General features: G+C 37.7%; 2 protein-coding genes and 1 long non-coding RNA gene across 5 annotated transcripts in view; 1 reads left to right on the top strand and 2 right to left on the bottom strand.

The window, feature by feature from the left end:
- Nucleotides 1-19,016, bottom strand: part of rangap1a (RAN GTPase activating protein 1a) — a 321,818-nt gene that overhangs the window by 211,265 nt on the left and 91,537 nt on the right. The gene's annotated exons all lie outside the window — the stretch shown is intronic.
- Nucleotides 607-14,164, bottom strand: si:ch211-106h11.3 (CCN family member 1). The gene is made up of 5 exons (XM_052551209.1): nucleotides 13,962-14,164; nucleotides 7,009-7,222; nucleotides 4,404-4,808; nucleotides 3,249-3,427; nucleotides 607-2,603 (listed from the first exon to the last, which is right to left on the bottom strand). The coding sequence occupies exons 1-5, from the start codon at nucleotides 14,004-14,006 to the stop codon at nucleotides 2,298-2,300; spliced, it is 1,149 nt and encodes a 382-aa protein (XP_052407169.1). The 5' UTR covers nucleotides 14,007-14,164; the 3' UTR covers nucleotides 607-2,297.
- LOC127952624 (uncharacterized) lies at nucleotides 9,719-12,360 on the top strand. Of its 2 annotated transcripts, none has more exons than XR_008152986.1 (4): nucleotides 9,719-9,967; nucleotides 10,318-10,486; nucleotides 10,767-10,920; nucleotides 11,139-12,360. It is a non-coding gene; the product is annotated as an uncharacterized LOC127952624 (long non-coding RNA). The 2 variants fall into 2 exon arrangements; XR_008152985.1 differs by having other exon boundaries at nucleotides 9,719-10,227.

The following is a 19,016-nucleotide window of genomic DNA, read 5'->3' as shown; positions in this document are numbered from 1 at the left end:
AAGCTTTTGGTGCATGAAGAAGATCTGTAAAGTTGCAAAGACTAAATTCTCAAATCTATTCTTTCAGCACTGTTGTAGAAAAAAAATCTAAAATATTCAGATGTGTGCTGCGCATTTTATTGAGATTGAGGACCGTTTCCTGAACCAACAGTTTACGAAGCATACAATTCAGTTTAGAAGAGACTTGTTGTTTCTCCCATCACAAATGCAAACATGGCTATATATTTTTATTTGTATACGCGTGATACGCAATGCGTAAAAGACAGTATAAGTCGGGGGCGCAAAAAGTAAAACACGATTTAGATATGGGGTTGGGATTAGGAAATGGAAGAGGGTGCATAAGCTGGCATGGGTACAGAAATTGGCACAACACAGTGCATTGGATAGCTGGCCAATCAGAGCACACCTCGCTTTTTCAGAACGATGAGTTTTGTAAAAATGCATGCGTTTCTGAAAGGCAGGATATAGAGGAGAAACAGTAATGTACATCATATAGAAAATGTTTTTTGAACTGCATAAACGTATTGATTTACATCAAATAGACAAAATGTTATTTTTACCAGCATCATATACCTTTAAAAAACAAAACAAATGATAACCCCTGCATTGAGCCGTTTTTACAAACCAGTTTATTTCATGGATGGTGAGTGGTTGTCCTCTGTCTGAAGAGGTAAAACAAATGAGATGAACTTGTAATACAAGATAATTTCAGACCAGACCCGAATCCAAGTAAATATTTTCCACTGTCTCGAAGTGTCACATGTTGGCTGCTCATTGGCATTTCCTGATATAATCCACTCGAGACTTGTTTATATGGTTGTACAAAAATGTTACTAATAAACGCTTACAAATATCAGCTATGATTAAATCATATTGATGGCAGTAATAATGCTTCAAAGTCTTACAATGTTCACCTGCCGTCCTATAAAACAGATGAAGAAAACCCCACAGACACACATTTGGGACCAGAAGATCGCCGCTCTTTTCGCGCCAGACAGGAATTAAATGCCTAGAAGCTACTGGAGTATTTAATTTCCTGTGTTACTTAACAAAGTGCCATGCATGACAAAATGTAATAAAAAAATCTTACTATATAAACTATAAACCCAAAGTAAAGTTTGCGTAACACGAAACAACAGAAAGCTGCTAATTTTCCATCAAGTTTGCATGCAGCATGTAATTGGCAGTTTATTCAGTCAACACCTTTCCACAACGTAATTTCTCACCCCACCAACAAAAATAAATAAAAATGCTTTTATCAAGAACATGGCACCTAAAATGTTGAATTTTTTTTGTTTTTAGATTGGGAATTCAAACGAAATGTAACTAAAAATAGCATAATTATTCAGTCACAACATGGCTTCTCCCTTTCAAAGTGTTGGGTTTCTTGTTGTTCAAACTCTCATTCTTCAGGGCAGATGGTGCGACGCGACCTCCGTCAGTTCATGCACCAGTGCCAGGCAGAAATAGAGACTGCTGCATTATAAAACACACAGACACCAGTGCCGTTTGCACGAGGCTCTGCCATCACTTGGTAGATTACAGACCAGCGTTTGAAAGAACCATCCCACCCATTACTTTAAAATTACATGTTGACATCAGATGCTGGTGTTTTAAACATATTTTTATTGTAAACCAAAGGGTTACTGGGTTTCCTTCTGCCCCCAAAGACGAGGATTGTAATTAGCTGGGAGCTGAGGAGCCGACGTTTTGACGCCAGGGAGCTGCGGCACTTGGCAAATATCCCTCAGTGAGTTGACGGAGACATGGGCTCACGAAGCCATCAAGCTCAGCACTGAGTCCACAAGCAGCTGAGACAACCCTGGGTAGCTTAAAACGACTTCCTGGTGAGTTGTCCTCATATTTTCCGGCTGTTCTTTGAACATCAAGGCAAAGCAATCACTACAAAAGAAGTAAAGACCAGCCCTTGTGAAGCTGGGAGTCTGTGCCACCACATTTAAGCATCTAATCAGTGTCCTGCTGAGGCAGTTTGTTTTCTTACTTAGATTGTGCAGGTGCCCCAGAATGCATCACTGTTCTTGGTAAGGACTAGTCAATCAGAACATCCATTGTATATATTCACAACTGGGATTCACCCCATCTTGGGTCCTTGCGGTAAGCACATCTACTCTAAGGGTCATGGCACAAGGGATTGGAAACCCAAAATTGCCCTTTTTCCTCATGGATTTGCATTATAATAAGGCCTCAGCCTAGCGTTTACTCAGGGTTACACTTTGAAACCGCTACTCTATTGGTTGGGGAAAGACATGGGGTCGGGTCTTTGGATAAATGAGATGTTAATCAACAAACTTGTGCATGTCGCCATACAGCCAACGTTGGGGCGGGAGCACCGCTTCGTTCAGGTGGCCACATTCATCGTTGCACTTGCAGGACTGCACAAACATGACGGCCCTCTCGAAGAGCTCTCCATCGGGGCAGGTGAAGAGCACGGGGACCGTCCGTGTGCGGCGGGGCGAGCAGCATCGCCCGTCCAGACACGTCCCGCAGTAGTTGGGCCGATAGAGGCGTGTGCTGCGGCAGCCGGCGTAGTGCAGACGCAGAGGCTCGGGGGACTTCTGCGTACGAGAACACTTCCTCCCCTTCTGTTAAACCAATATTAAAGACAGGTTACACTCACATCTGCAATGGAAAAGAAGTGTGCATGATAACTTCAGTAGGCTAAGGGGCTGTTTACGCGACAGCATTTTCAACTAATAATGGGAATCCATGTGTTTGGCCATTCAATGACAGTAGTGTTTTGGTGGCCAGAGAATGTGAACTTTTGAAAATGAGTTTCAAAGTGCAAGTTATTGAACAAATTAGCAAAAGATGGTTCTTTACAAATTGACATCGCCAACTATTACAGCATTTTAGTTGTTTTCAGAAACACATAAATGGGGATCACTTTAACTACAATATAAGCAAGGCTTTAAATAATGTTAAAAACAGACATTTTACTTGTGCATTGGAAAACAAGCCTAGAGCAACATTTCCATTATGAAACTGGTCTAGAAAGAGCCAAAGGTCAAATGATGATTGCATGGTTTAGATTTATGGATTTAATTTAATGAATGTTTTCATATTGGTTCGTACCAGTTTGGTGCTGGTGCACCATCATAAACATGCAGTTTAGAAGCTGGTCTGTTTTGGTGAAGCAAGGGAACGTTTCTCAAGCTGTTTAAGTAGACACAAACTGGTCTTTTCAACAGATCCTGTGGTGATTCTGCAGATAATCTTGGTGTGTTTACCTTTATAGGCACAGCCACTGAACTACAGGGACGAATGTTGCAGAGTCTGGTTTCCTTCAGCAGCTTGCACTGCGTGTTCTCATTGGTGACCCGAGATGAAACGCCCATCCCGCAGCTGCGTGAACAAGGTGTCCAGCTTGTCGTCTGCACAACACATTGCCGTCCGGCTTTCTTCCATGCTAGGAAGAGCGAGAGAGATGGGGTAAGTTAGTACACAGGCACCATTCAGCCAACTGGGAACACTGACGCACAGAAAAAGTGATTACGGCGTGTAGGGAAACAGCTGCCTGACAGAGGCACCGTGTGTGGGGCTGGTTCACAAGGATCTTGTGGAAAAGAAGCGGCAGGCTCCTAAACACAGGCACCCACACAGAAGCGCATGCAGGAGGAACTGCCACAGCTCACATTGGGACTGATTGTCAATTGAACCGAAACCCAAAGGCAACCAAAGGAGGCGTTCACACAGCACACATTCTTGCAGTCTGCTGCACTATTTTTAATTGTTGATTTATGTAAACTAACAGACGTCATTGATGATAGCAATCACAGCCTGAGCCAAGGTTATTATAGTTAACAAACTAAAAACATGAAAAACACCCCGTTTTTAACTTAAAATAAAATCATATTAAGCATATTTAATTTATAGGCTTTTTAAATGTCATTTTAATTTAGTTTAACTTAAAATATTTCATTAAACTCCATGTTTGGCGCCATGTCAAATCCTATGAAGTTCAGGCAAGACTCCACAGATATATTAGGGGAAAATGTCACTAATAGATATAATCACACTTCCCTAGTTGATTAATCACAGGCTACTATGTTTTTGTTCAGTTATTTCACTTTAATGGCAATTAAAAGAACCTATTTATTGCCATTAAAGTGAAATTACCGAAGCTACACATAGAAGCCTGATAAAAACGGTCAATTTAGAGGAAAATTTCAGAAGGTACTTCAACTCTTCAATTGTTTTGTAAGTTTTCTGAAAATGAGAGCGTATAAATAAGCCAGCAAGGCACTACTGCTACCTAAATCTGCACTCATTTCCAGAAGATAAATCTGAAAATTGGATAACGCCAGGTTGAAAATTCTTAAATATTTTTGACAAATAGTCCTAGTTACGAAACTTTGTGTGGACACACAGAACAGCGCCCTCACCTGGCAAATGCTTTCGACTCCGCGGTTTGTCCCACTTTTTCTCCACCTCTATGAGTTCATTGCTCAGGGAGTCTTTGGGCTTGTAGGGGTACGGCTTTGGTCGGGGTTTCTTGTAGGTGTGCAGGTCAGGGAACAGATACGGAGGCGGCTGCGGCCGTCTAAACACTGGCGGTAGGACGGAGGACTCGCCGTGACAGTCCACGCTGAGGCAGCACTGGCCAGGGATCTTGACCAGTCGAGGTGAGGGACAGGATGCTGTTTCCAGAGGAATATCAGAGGGACAAAGGGGCACGCAGCCCACCGCCCCATCAATACAGGTGCATTGGTGTTTGCAGCCCGCGCGGAAGTTTTCTCCATTCTGATACATGCGCCCATTGTATTCGCAGGAGCGGCCTTCCAGTTTGGCTGAAAAGACAAAGAAAAGACAGGAGAAGGAGTCAACCAAAGGAAACTGATGTTAAAATTAAATTAAAAAAATTCATTTTAGTTAAAGTTTAGGTAATTATAGTGTTTTTGTTAGTGTAAAAAGAAATTGTCCCTGTTGACAGTGAGTGTTCTAAGAACATTCCTCAAGGTTATTCCAGTAACGTTGATGGAATATTCGTTCAAAAACATTATTTACACATAAAAGGAATGTTTTTTGGAAACATTTTAGTTGGATATTTTGCTAACGTTTTTTTAAATGTTTCCTTTTAGAATGTTCTTTGAACACTTAAAACATTTAAAAATCCATAATGTTTTTTAAAACTAGTGCTGTCAGTCGGTTAGACAAATTACTAATTAATCGCACATTTTTGTCTGAAATTAATCATGATTAATTTCAATTAATCCCACCTAACATTAACGTTCTTAAATATACTTTCAATAATTTATTGCAATAATTTCGCATTCAGTCAAACAACATAAAGATGGTATATTTTTGATATTTATTTAATGGCATCTTTTTATGACTGAAGGCGAGTATCACTACTGATGTTTCTAGAAATTGTTATTTTTTCCTCATTTAACCATTGACTATAGCTATTCAACATCCTTTATTAGACTTGAAAAAGTAACGACTTCTAATTTAAGTAAACTTAAAACAATCTTCACATAAAGCCATTATAATAAATCTCATATTTACCTGTGCCTCTCAGCAGTAGGACAGACATCACAGCAGCTGGGTTATGAGGTTATTTGACTGCTATTACTTTAAGAGCTGCCGCTGCTGAATGTGATGTGGATCTGAGACGCATGCTCATTTGTGCTTTAATATGAAATGATACAGGCTACCGCAGTATTTGTGTGCATTTAAAGAGCACGCTCTATGAGCAGAGTATAACAGACCGGGATATTCATTTTTACTGACATATAGCCTGACAGCATTTCTGCAATCGTGTTTGATGCATCTAAATAAATGCAGTTTTTTGCATTAACACACTAATTTTGACAGCACTATTTAAAAGATTATAAAAATAAAAAAATCGCTCTTGAAACATATATTTGTTAGCTCAGGTCTCAGTCAGTATTTTGTGTTGTTTTCCAGTAAAAATATCTGAACATTCTTTAGATAAATTGGCATTAATTTTGACGTCTTGAAATAATCAGCATTGAATTATTATCCAGAAGATGAGCTGCACAGAGTGACCATAAGGGGTTAAACACAGATTGACACTGTATCTGGTGCTTTTATGAGAGAGGCTCTATGTTTAGAGCAGTGTGGAATTTTGACTTGTTTACAATGTCGTTGAGCGTCAGATAGTCTTTGGGTGTTTGAGATGCCCCCTGAAACCCCCCTTTAGTCCAACTCAAATAACTGACTTAATATAGAAACTAGCCCAATGCACAAAATATCCTCTGTATGTGAGGAAATCAATGTGCCAAGGGTGACCAAACTACACCAATCCCATGTGTAACATAATATAGAATTACATTATTCAGCAGCTTGTCATTCAATTTATTATTTATTATAATTGTTGGAAGGTTTGGGAAGATTTTGTACATTTTCAATAAATATAATACATTTTGACTATAAAAATAGAATAGAGTGGGTTCATTAGGTTTTGTTATTGTTTTTTTTTTTGTTTTTTTTACAATATATCCTATTGAAACAGTACGTTTGGGTGGGACATCAAAGGTCAAAGGTTGTAAGTTTCTCGTAGCCTTTAGTTTGTCAAAACTACAAAACTTACACATTTAAATTAATTTGCATTATAATATATTATTATATATTTATGGTAATGAAAATTTATTTAAAATAATGAAATGTTTCTTTTTATCAAATTAAATCGATTTGCATCATCACTATCAAATATTGTGACAAAGACGCTAATGCAAAATCATTATACATTTATTTTGATATATGCAATAATTCATAAAACCAAAAATCTAACATAAACATTTTTATTTTCTTAAGCATATTGTGATTTATAGGCTAAATTTAATTGCAATATAAAAAGGTCCTGATATAAAGCATATATTAAGATGTATTTAAATATGTAAAAATATATATTTTATTAATTTTATATGTGTTAGCATGTATTGTAATATATGCAAATACATATATACACACACACACTCTTGCAAATTAATTTAAATCAATACAATTTTTTTTCTGTTCACTCACCCCGGCAGATCCCATGGATGCTGGCCACATCGTTGCCATAGTTACACTCCAGGCCCTTGTGATGGTCACAGGGTTTGTTCTCATGGCAGTCGTCGTTCAGCTGGGCGGCACACACCTTACAGCAGCCGCAGCCATCGGGCACCGCACTGACGCCTGGCGGGCACACGGGCCGCTCCGCCGGACACTTACACACCTTAGGACACCGCGCTCGGACCTGTCAGATGACAGAGACGCTTCAGTTTGAGCTTGGGGCAGCTTACTGTTGCCAGACAAAAACACTCTTCAGAAATAAAATGATCATTTCTGAATATTTAAAGGGATACTTCACCCAATAATAATAATATTAATAATCCGTTATCATTTACTCACACTCGAGTTGTTCAAACCTGAGTTCCTTTATTTACATTAAAACAAAGGACATTATTTATTATGAATGGAAAGATTTTCATTTGTTAATAGAATGTTCCTTCAATGTTATCTGGTCTTTAATAATGTTTTGAATCCTTTAGCACAAAATTATACAGTGTTCATGGAAAGTTTCTCAAAAACATTTTAACTGGATGTTCATCTAACATTTCAGAGAATATTCAAAACTACTGCCCATAATGTGTGTGTGTGTGTGTGTGTGTGTGTGTGTATTATACTTAAAAGGAATGTTAAAAAACAATCTTAGAACAAGTTTTGATACATCGTTTTGAGAACATTTTTTTTTAAAATGTTAACAGAACATTCCATTTTACAATCTGCAATCATTCTGAGAATGTTACTTTTGAATGTTCTCTGAACATTCCAAAAAAGAAGAAGAGAAACCCATCCTATGCTGGTTAGGTATGTGTTGAAGCATAGCTGCTGGTTTGAGCTGGCTTAAGTTGGTCCTGAGTAGGATCTAGTTGCTTAAGACCAGCTTAAAATTATAGTTAACCCCCCAAAAATTAAAATTCTGTCATTAATCACTCACCCTCACTGTAATGAATTGCTGTAAAAATTACAGCATTATTTTACAGCCGCGGACTGTTTTTTAATAATACAGCATATTGCTGTAAACTGCAATGCATTCTGGGGTCACGTGTAGGTCTGACTCAAATTTACAGAATTTTGCTGTAAATTTCAAATCTTCGGAGCCGCATCGTCAACGGTCGAGGAGATTAACGTTAAAGACAAGAGGAGTGATTCACAACTGAAAGTGACTTCAGTTTTTTATATTTCTTGTTTGGTAGTTTATAGTATATGAATGCATCTACATTCGCGGATTATATTGGTAACCCCAGATTCAAGCATCATCCGTCCGCGGGGCGCGAGGCAGAATTGCGCGGGGTTTCAGTAGCGCGGTCGCGGTAGGATTTCACACATCCCCCGGCGCTATAGCAGCCATGGACAGAAAATCTCTGGAATCCTTCGTTATGAATGACATGTTTCAGTGCTAATAGTTTATATTCACTGTAACTTAGTGTTTATCAGCACACTTCGTCGTGATTATTTTATGATGTAAAACAACTTTGCACATGCAGTCATCTGTTAACACGGGCGCCGAAATAAAACGCGTTTCTAAAGCCTCGCGGTCAGTCAGGGCCGCTCACGGAGGATGTGTGTGTCATATAAATTCTCAGTGGTGCTTTTCTAAGAGGTTAACGTAACCAGTGAGATGTAGATTTTTTTTGAGCATTTGCTAACTTCAGGTAACGTTAATGTGAAAACTTTAACAAATCTGTTTGATATAAAGTCTGCTTTGTATAGTTAGCCTAATTTATTACCTTAGGGCGACCAAATACGTTTTCCTTGAAATTATTAAATATGCTATTTATAGATATGTGTCTATATTTATGTCGGCCGGCAAATCTTGTGTGTATTTTGGCACAGGGTGCACAAATGCTCCTTATCAGTGCGGTGACACTTGAACAAATGAACTGATCATGCGCGACACTGACCAATAAACAAACGAGTTGTTTTATTGCGTCTATGACTTGAATCTTATCATCAGTTGTAAGCTGTGTCCAAATTCAGAGTCTGCATCCTCCTTAGGATCCTTCCTACTCGGTTGAAGGAGGATGGGTCCTCCGACGACCGCAAAAACCGGAAGTCGGTGTTTGTGAATTTGGACAGCCTACCCTTCTTTCAGTTCCCTCCCTTAACCGTTGCTCATATCCTGTCGCCTAGCAACCGTGACAGCGCCAAGCAAGACGCCGGTGAAGAGCTCATCGTTCTCTCCCCGGAGCTTTATAAACACTTCTGTCTGCTCTTTCGTCCTTAGAAGCGTTAAAAACAGCTTCAATCACTAACAAATAAGCTGTGTGTAAGGGGATATTCACACAGGCAGTAAGGAAGAAGCTAGTTTACAAAAGTAAACGTTTTTTTTTTTTTTGTTTTTTTTTACATATACACGTACACATGTAAAAAAAAATGCTTAACGCTAAAACAAAATGCCTAACTAGAAAACCACTGAAAATATATATTTTTGAAAAGCCAGTTTTTAAAAAACATCGAAAATAATACTCCTCCCCCACTCCGCTACCGCTCGCTTCGTCCTGCCGAAAAGAATTATGGGATAGGTAGGACGCAAAAGGATCCACCACACCCATCCTTCGAATTCGGGGAAAAGGAGGACGCATTTGTGGGCCGCATTTGAAGGATCCTACGAATTTGGACAGCCTTCGTCGCGGCGCTGTGACGTAACATCCTTCAAATGCGTCCTCCGAAGGATGTAGACCCTGAATTTGGACACAGTGATGGGAAGTTCGGATCATTTTACCGAATCGGACTTTTGAGTCTCGTTCAGCAAAATGAACGAATCTTTTTTCGAGTCATTTCAAATGAACGAACAACCAGAAGGTTCAGGAAGAAAAAAACAAAGTGCTTGCAGTCTGTTTCACATTAGGAGGCATTTTGCTGCATAATCGATCCACCACAAACCATATGCAACTATGGAAGCTCAACTTCCATTAAATGGACTGAAAACGCTCAAGTAACGTTATAGGTCTCAAAACGCTTGCTCTGCGCCAGTGGATACACACCATAGACAGTAAAAGAAATATGTGCATGTCACAGACTGTCTGGGCATGCACTTCCGCGTTTCAGAGATCCGCCTTTTACTTTCCGTCAACATTACATTAATTAACGTTTAGAAAATTTATTTTTGACATTTGTGAATCAGTTCAGAATCGTCTGCTTATGCATTGCGATACATTTAAGAATCACATTTTTATCCCACCCCTACTAAATATAGTATGTAATGTAAATGTAAAAATCTGAAATACAAAAAAAAAAAAAAAATGGTATAGGTATTAATTACTATTGTGATATTGATTGTTTTAGGAGACACTTTGACAAGTGGGCACTGGATGCTGAGTATTGAAGGCGAGGTGGTGTGTGAGGGCACTCAGCCCAGTTTCCTGTCCGGCCTTGCCACTCTGTTTGCTGCTTATTACTAGTTTAATCTTGAGTATCAGGAGGAAGCAGTGTGTACCTTGGAGTTCATTCAAAGGTAATGGTTGAATTCTAACAACTTCAGAACCAGCATTTTATAGATAAGTTATATCAGAACATTCCTTTTAATAATGTTATGTTATCAGTGTTATTTCTGTTGATGCCTTTAAAACAATGTGTCTTAACTCGAGAAGAGAATATATTTGTCTCCCTATTTAACACCAGCAAGCTATTGAGTTAAATATGTTTTTTTTTTTTTTATTAGTGGACATCTCCAACTTTCTTGGAGGTCCTAAAACTGCTCTTAATTACATATTGTCTGTTTCATGACCCTTTAGGTGCTTTGTGGGCATAAATCCAGAGAGAGGACCCAAAGCCAAGGGAAAAGTGCCATCGAAATAAAAACAGGACAAGTGATACAGAAGAAAATGTGTGGCAGTCAACCCACATGTTGCCACTCTTCTGTGCAAATTCCAATGGAATTTCTGAAATGTAAGGATACACACACACCAAGATTGCGTCTTCCTTTTATTGTTCTCTATCTGCCTTTGACTGTACCTCTCATCCCTCTGTCTCTCTCTGACTGTACCTCTCATCCCTGTATCTGTCTCTGACTGTATCTGTCCTCCCCCTATTTGTTTCTGAAAGTATTATTATGTTTTGTAATATATCTAATGTATTGTCCTCTTTACTCTTTTCAATATTTCTAGTCACACTTTGAATCCTGGGATGGAACTTCATCTGGAGCATAATTGTTATTTGGTTGATTTTTATCTGTTTGATGGAAAGTTTGTATGACTTCTGCAAGTGCGCGGCTCCTTCCGGTCAGTCATGCATCACTTTTTTTTGTATGACTTGTTTGGCAATATTGGTCTATTCCTTAATTATGATAGCTATCTGAAATTGTCTTTGTGGTTTTTAAAGGATTAGTTCACCCAAAAATGAAAATTAAGTCAATAATTACTTATGTCGTTTCACACCCGTAAGATCTTCGTTCATCCTCACAACACACATTAAGATGTGGCTCAGTGAAGCGTGCATTTCTAGCAAGATCATTTCTTTTTTTCAATGCCCAGAAAGCCTCTAAAACATTTAAAACAATTCATGTGACTACAGTTGTTCAACCTAAATATTATAAAGCGACGAGAATACTTTTTTTGCCAACCCCCCCACCCCCATCTCCCAAAACAACGATTTTATTCAACTATATCTAGTGATGGGCGATCTCAAAACACTGCTTCATGAAGCTTAGAAGCTTTACGAATCTTTTGTTTCAAATCATTTGCTCAGAACGTGTATCAAACTGCAAAAGTCACACGAACCATTGAAATTTCAAAACACTTATGACGTAACGAAGCCTCATTTACTGAAATCATGTGACTTTGGCAGTTTGATATGCTCTGATTTGAACTGAAAGATTAATAAAGCTTTGAAGCTTCATGAAGCAGTGTCATCCATCACGAGATACTGTTGAATAGTCATTATTTAGTTTTTTGGCACACAAAAAGTATTTTCATTGCTTCATTACACTAAGGTTGAACCACTGTAGTCACATAAACTGTTTTAAATATGTTTTTAGTACCTTTCTGGGCATTGGAAAGGGAAATGATCTTGCTAGCAATGTAGGCATCACTGGGCCATCAGGTTTTATAAAAAATATCTTAATGTGTGTTGTGAAGATGAACAAAGGTTTTAAGGGTGTGGAATGACATGAGGGTGAGAAATGACAGAATTTTCACTTTTGGGTGAACTGTTTTAATATGACCATGTTGGTCATGTTTCGGTTATAACGCAGTTTGAATATTTCTTTGTGTCAAGGTCCATGATGGCCATTATGTTCCAAGTAATAAAAAAGAAATCATGCCAAAATTTCATATCCATTTAAAAAAAAATGAAATAATTTTAAAATAAATAAAAATGAGTTCAAAATAATATACTTTTTATGTCATTTTTTAATGTAAATTTGAAAGTGATTTATAACATTTTGACCTGTTTTTTCTTAGATTTTAAAAATGTTATTTTTTTATTTTTTTTGGTGAATTAAGTTATGCATTATATAACACTTTATGCAGTTAAAGTTAAGTCAGCAATAGGGAAAATATATTGTATGCTATCATTTTACATACTTTAAATATAGCAAATACACATATGCTTTTTTTCAAAGAATTGCTTTGCACAGTAAACTACTTGAAAGTGTGCATTTGCTATTTAAATAATTGTTAAATGCCATATACAATGTATTAAAAATGCAGTATATAATATATTTTTTTGTAAAAATGCAGTATACAAAATATAAAAAAATTACTGTAAATTTTACAGTAAAATACTGGCAGCAGGGTTGCCAGCCAGTTACTGTAAATTTTACAGTAGTCTTACTGTAATTTAATTTACAGAATTTTACTGTAATTGAGAATACAGGAAAAATCTGTAAATTAAATTACAGTACGACTACTGTAAAATTTACAGTACCTGGCTGGCAACCCTGCTGCCAGTATTTTACTGTAAAATTTACAGTAATTTTTTAACAGTGCTCATGTCGATCCAAACCTGTAAGACCTCCGTTCATCTTCAGAACACATATTAAGATTAAGATATAAAAAAAAAAATTCAATTCTGAGAGCACTCTAATCCTCCCAAAGACAACAATGTCTCTAACACCATCAACATCCAGAAACTTAGCAAGGAGATCAGGAACATTATCAGGAGTGGGTGACATCGAGGAGACGAATTGTTGAATAAATCACAAATATCTTAATTTGTGTTGCGAATATGAATGAAGGCCTTATGGGAACGATGTGAGGGTGAATAATTAATGACAGAATTTTCATTTTTGGGTGAAGTATCCCTTTAAACCAGCTCAAAGCAACAGCCATTCTTCAAAACATACCCTACCTAACCAGCATATGCTGGTTTTTTTTCAACAGGGAAGAAACTATAATGTTTTTGTGCTAATGGGATGAGCCCAATTCATTTTCACCTCACAATGTAATTTCTCATTGTGAAAGTAGTTTCGTCATTCCAAATGGTTTTCCATTAAAGTCTGATTCCACTGGATCATTTCCGATAGCGCTGCACCTGTTTCCCTGCATCTCCATCACTGTGTGAAATAGCCAGCCAAGCCCTGTGAGAATCTGAAGCATCTTATACTCAGAGGAGATGAGCTCTTGAGTCACCCTGGACCCAAATGTGGATCTGAGCTCTGAGATCAAAGCATAACTCGGACCCTCCCCGACCGATCCTGGCCGACGGGGTTCATGGAGCCGGATGGAGGGCTGGACTGTTGTGCTTTGGTTATTTTGAGCCTGTGCTCATCTATTTCTGAACACCAAAAGCCACGAGGATGGTCAAACTCTCTCAGGTGTGCAGATCATATACATATATATATAAATATGTAGACACACATACTATTAATATTAATACTATAATACAATTATTTTAAGGGACTGATAACTTATGCTTCTATGTGCATCGTATCATGATTCTTAATGAACTCCTGCTGTTTACACTGTTTATATAAAACTATTGTGACTTACCGTCGTGCAGATGATCAATACAAACAGACACATTAAATCCCTCATCTTCTTAATAGAGCCTTCAATGTCAACGGAAGATGATTTATTGAAACTTTAACCTGAATAAAGCACTTCAGCTCTCACAGACAAGCATTAATAATCCAGAAAGTCGCGTTTATTCCAGCACGATAATGTAAGTTGCCGCTGATTCATGCACTGACGTTTCTAACACTTGTTTTCATACCGCGGTGAGTCTTTATACGGTGAACTGTAATTTTATACGAAGCCCCGCCCCTCGGCCAATCAGAGCGCGGTTCTGCGACTAGGATTCGAAAGGGGCGTGGCATGTCCGTCGAGGCAGGGTTCTGAGAATTCGGGGCGTGGTCAGCGATGAATGCAGTCATTCATAAAAACGACTTCATTCCAGAGAGGACCTGCTGTCTGCTATTTATTGACTTATGTTTTAATAAAAATATTATGGATGCTTTAAAGTCTTTTTCACACGCATAACTCTGTCCGCTGTGTGCTTTGTGCAAGGCTAGATAAATATACTCAGCTGTGTGATGTTTGCAGCATTAAGAGAGCTGCGGCCACAAAAAACAGGCAGAGATTTCCTGCACTAAAAGACTGATGGAGAGATAGATCAGATGAACTCAACAAGTCTTTCTCTCTCTCACACACACACACACACACACACACACACGCACAGACATAAAGAGAGAGAGACAGGTCAAATAAAAGTAAATGTAAAGCCAAATGTGTTCAGATATGAATGTACTCTCAATGTTTCTCAGGTCAGGTCATGTTTTCAGTCATTTCCTCAGGAGTGGAAAAGCTCAGCATGACAAACACGCTGCACATGGAGGAGATGGATGGAGTGATGTGAAAAAGGTGTGGGTGGAGGAGTGTGAGGACCAGATCAAAAACACGTCTGTGGAAAAACAGTGAGAGATGGAGGCCAGAGGCTGAGTGTAAGAACCCGAGGAAAGACTGAGCAAGGGTACAAACACAGAGAGACAGAAGGAAAGAACGTTTCTGAAAGGTTCCCACACAGGTAGTTTAGTGTCAGTCATATAAACACAAATTCACTCAGCACCATTATTATTTCTCTGTACAAAGTAATTATTACTTACAATTACTTGAAGTAGATATTATGTGAATACATATTAATATTTATACAGTTTTATATTCAGTACTTAAAATGCCCATCTGTACTTAATAAAGTCTTATAAATGTATTTATTGTAATTACTTGTTCCTAAATGCATATAACATTATTTTTTCTCTCTAAAACTTGTGTAGAATAAAACTTAAATAATAGCTACTGAAATTAATTCTCCTTATTTAATGTTTCAATAGATGTTTATATATATTAAATTATTTGTTTAGAGATGTTTATTAATTAGAAAAAAAAATCGGTGTGCTGGAGCTTTAAAGAACCAAAACTGGTGAGTCAGAGGTGAAATAGCAAGAGGTTTGAGGTTTATCACACATCCAGATCACAGCTCAAGATCCCTACGAAGCCAGATATTGTTGTTAACATGAAGAGGGCTCTCCTGACCATACAGGACCACTGAGGAGCCTTTATTTTGGAGGTTGTGTAACACTCTGCTGGAACGTCCTGCTCACTTCGGCAGAGAGGAACCAAGATAAAGAGAGAGCGAGAGAGGAATTTTAGTCTCTGGGTTATTTTTAACCCAGAACAGGAAGTGCTGTGTTGACTCCCCAAACACACACCTGACACCGCCGGAAACAGTTTCTGCAGAGACAGTCACGTGACCTGTGAGGGTGTGATGATTATTATCACGACTCCATTCAGGGGTCATTGACAAATAAGAAGGTCCGAGATTAAGCAAAATAAAATAAAAATAATCTCCAATGTTATTAGAGGTGCAATCTTTGTGTTCCTGGTGATTTTATAATAAAGAAAAAAAAAATACAGACAATTATTTTCTGTACTGTACATTTGTTTGTAGACGAGTTGCAAAAAAAAAAATATATATATATATATATATATATATACAAACAAACAAATGTACAGTTTTAAATAATATTGTTTATACTCTTGTAATAATTGAACAGAACAAAACTAGTTTAAGGACGTTTTATTATACTTTTGATATTTTAGTGCACGTGAACACTTCTGAATCGTTAGTAGTGTGTGTGTGTGTGTGTGTTGTCATGATGCTGGAATGCCACTGGTCAAAAGTCATAGTGACCAGAATCACCGCTATTTTGAACTTTCTTTATTTATCTGTCACACCTGCAGTAGTGACCGACCGCACACTCCCTCGTTGCATAGATTTACTGCGTCACACACACACACACACACACACACACGCACACACACACACACACACACACACACACACACACACACACACACACACACACTTCAGCTGATGGTGTCACAGAGAGCCGTCTTGTTCTGCCTCTTTCCACCGGTAGCCCACAAAAATCCCAGTAATCCCAGTTATTTCCGCCCCTGTGTTTGTTTGGCAGGCGTAAACACCTGAGACGCTCAGAACTGAAGCCGTGTGTCCTGCACACACCTCTCCTCTGTTCACTCTCTCACCGCGACACAGCGCCATCTAGAGAAGAACAATTACGACACATGGATTTAAAAAACTGCATGTTGAAGCGCACTCATTGGGGGAAAATGCATTGCATTAACTGTGCTTGCATTTCATTGCATTGTATTATCAGGGCTTGCATATTTAGGAGCTAAAATGTAACATGGTTGTATATTTAAATAATTTCACACACCTTTTCATTAATTAACTAATAATAAATGTGCCTTATAAAAACACTACTGATGTGCATCTTGAGACAAGACAACGGAACTGGCATATTTTAAGATCATCAGTGCAAGTTTCTTTCAGTTAAAACATCCCTGACATTCTTTTTAGTCTGGGACTAGGTCTAAGCCTTGTCTGGGAAACAGGGGGTATATCTATTCAATTATTTGTAACTTATTGTTTGCATATTCCTATATTCCTTATTTATTCTGTATATAGGCTAGTGCTCCTGGACAAGCGTACATATGTATATTTTTTTACGTGCCAACATGTAGACTACAGATTGACGATAAAATACATAGAACCTATTTAATAATAGATGTTGTGTACTATTGTTTGTTGTCTAAAAACATTTTTTTTCCTTTTTTGTTTTTCCAGTTTTACCTGACTTGAATAATGCCATGCTATGTCAATAACACAGTTAAATGAATAAAGGAAATGAAAAAACTCTTTTGTTCCAGTTTCTATTAGCGTCTTCTTATAAAATGCGCAATGCGCTCTGAATGGTCGGCTAAATCACGTGTTGTGATTGGTCAACTGCTTAAATGTCAGATCGTCAGGCATGCTGTTGTTTCCTTGCTCAATAATGCCATCATTTTGCAGCTTTTTTTTATTTATTTTTATATATCAGCCATTCATAGGAAACTCATTTTTTCCACTGCACTTCTTTTCCATTGTTTTTCTTCCTAAACACGCAGTAGACATGTTTGATGTTTGCACTCCTTTTCATTGTCACACAGCGTTCTGAAATGATGGACTCCAGCAACATAGAAAGGTGTTTTTTTTAATCCGAGGTGGTGCACATGTATTTTGCTCTATGGCTTGAGCGTAAGCTTGTCTTTGCATTGCCGTTCAAGGAATTGATGGCCAATGGTGACATTTTGTGCTGTGAATATGTCCAGTTTGCATCGTGATATTTCATGTCATTTCTGTCAGGCTTCGAAGTGAAATGACATTACAATCTGCACCTGTTTCTAGGTTTAAATTTAGCGTCTGGTTAACCTTGAGGACTTCAGTCCTGAAAACTAGCCTACATAGTATGTAAACAGGAGGGTGCTGTCCTCCAGGAACTCAGTTTGACACCCCTGGCCTTCCCTGGAGGCTTAAACGGGACACATGTGAGAGTCTTTAACTCAAGAGAAAAATCTGAGTGTAGTACGTGATGCTGAGATCTCTTCTAAAGTTTTAAAAGAGACAAATTTGAGAGATTTGCTTTCCTTTGTGGATGTGGCATTATCCTAACAACCTAACAGAGAGAAAGATACTTTTCCTCATGGCAGTAATATCGATATCTACTAGCAGGGGCAAAATGAACCGCTAAACTTTGTGTTAAGACTGTTCATTTCATGACTGTATGAACACTTCTTAGGTACCATTAGGGCATCCAGGTCATGACATAGGCCTACTGTATGCCTTTTTATAATATAATACTTAATAAACTGTCTTTTTGTTGTTGTTTGATATTTTACATAAATGCCAAAACAAAAAACAACATTTAAACCAGTATCATGAGAGATCAAATCCAAAGATCGCTATATTCACGTTTGTGTATGTGGTCAAATTATTTGTAATTTAGCTCAGTTTGTGTATATTAATTTAAATGGTAAATATGAATGTAACATACATCAATGCTGCTCTATTCTAATAGATATTTTTGAGTTAGTTTTGATCAGTGATTAGCAACTGGTGGCCCACAGTGTCTTTAAGTACGGCCTGCTGGACGATACTATACTCGGTGATCAGTTTTAAAGCTTTTTTCACCTGCTAACAGGGGTGTCTTTTCTTTTAGCTCAACTTGGTGTTTCAGGTTTTAAAAGACTGTAATGAATGCATTTCAATTTATATGATATTTAAAAATGAAAATAAACGGGCCAGTATGTGGAGCCAAGTCAAGTGAATTTGTCAAAGATTAATTCATTTAATTGATTCGTTCAAATAGCTGATTCATTCAGGAACTAAGCAAGTGGCTGTCCTTGTGAATGGGTGATTGAATCATTGACCTAACATTCATATATAACTTATAAATCATATTTAAAATTAATAGTAGTTATTAAGATTGATGTGAATTGGAATTATTAAAATGTGCAAAAAAAATTAACAATCACCTTGCATAATAAAAATGCACACACACTGTACAAACAAATTGTCCTTGTTCTATCATCACTTTTCTTTTGTGTTTGATTTAAGGTTTTCTCACATTATACTTGAGAAAGTTTCAATGCAAGTTCAATTTGAGTGTATTTGGTTAAAGTTTAACCTAAATATATCTGATGTTGATC

This window comes from Carassius gibelio, chromosome B3 (assembly GCF_023724105.1).
Source record: "Carassius gibelio isolate Cgi1373 ecotype wild population from Czech Republic chromosome B3, carGib1.2-hapl.c, whole genome shotgun sequence".
Taxonomy (NCBI): domain Eukaryota; kingdom Metazoa; phylum Chordata; class Actinopteri; order Cypriniformes; family Cyprinidae; genus Carassius; species Carassius gibelio.
The sequence above is the reverse complement of the archived record's forward strand: the minus strand, read 5'-3'. Positions and strand labels throughout refer to the sequence as shown.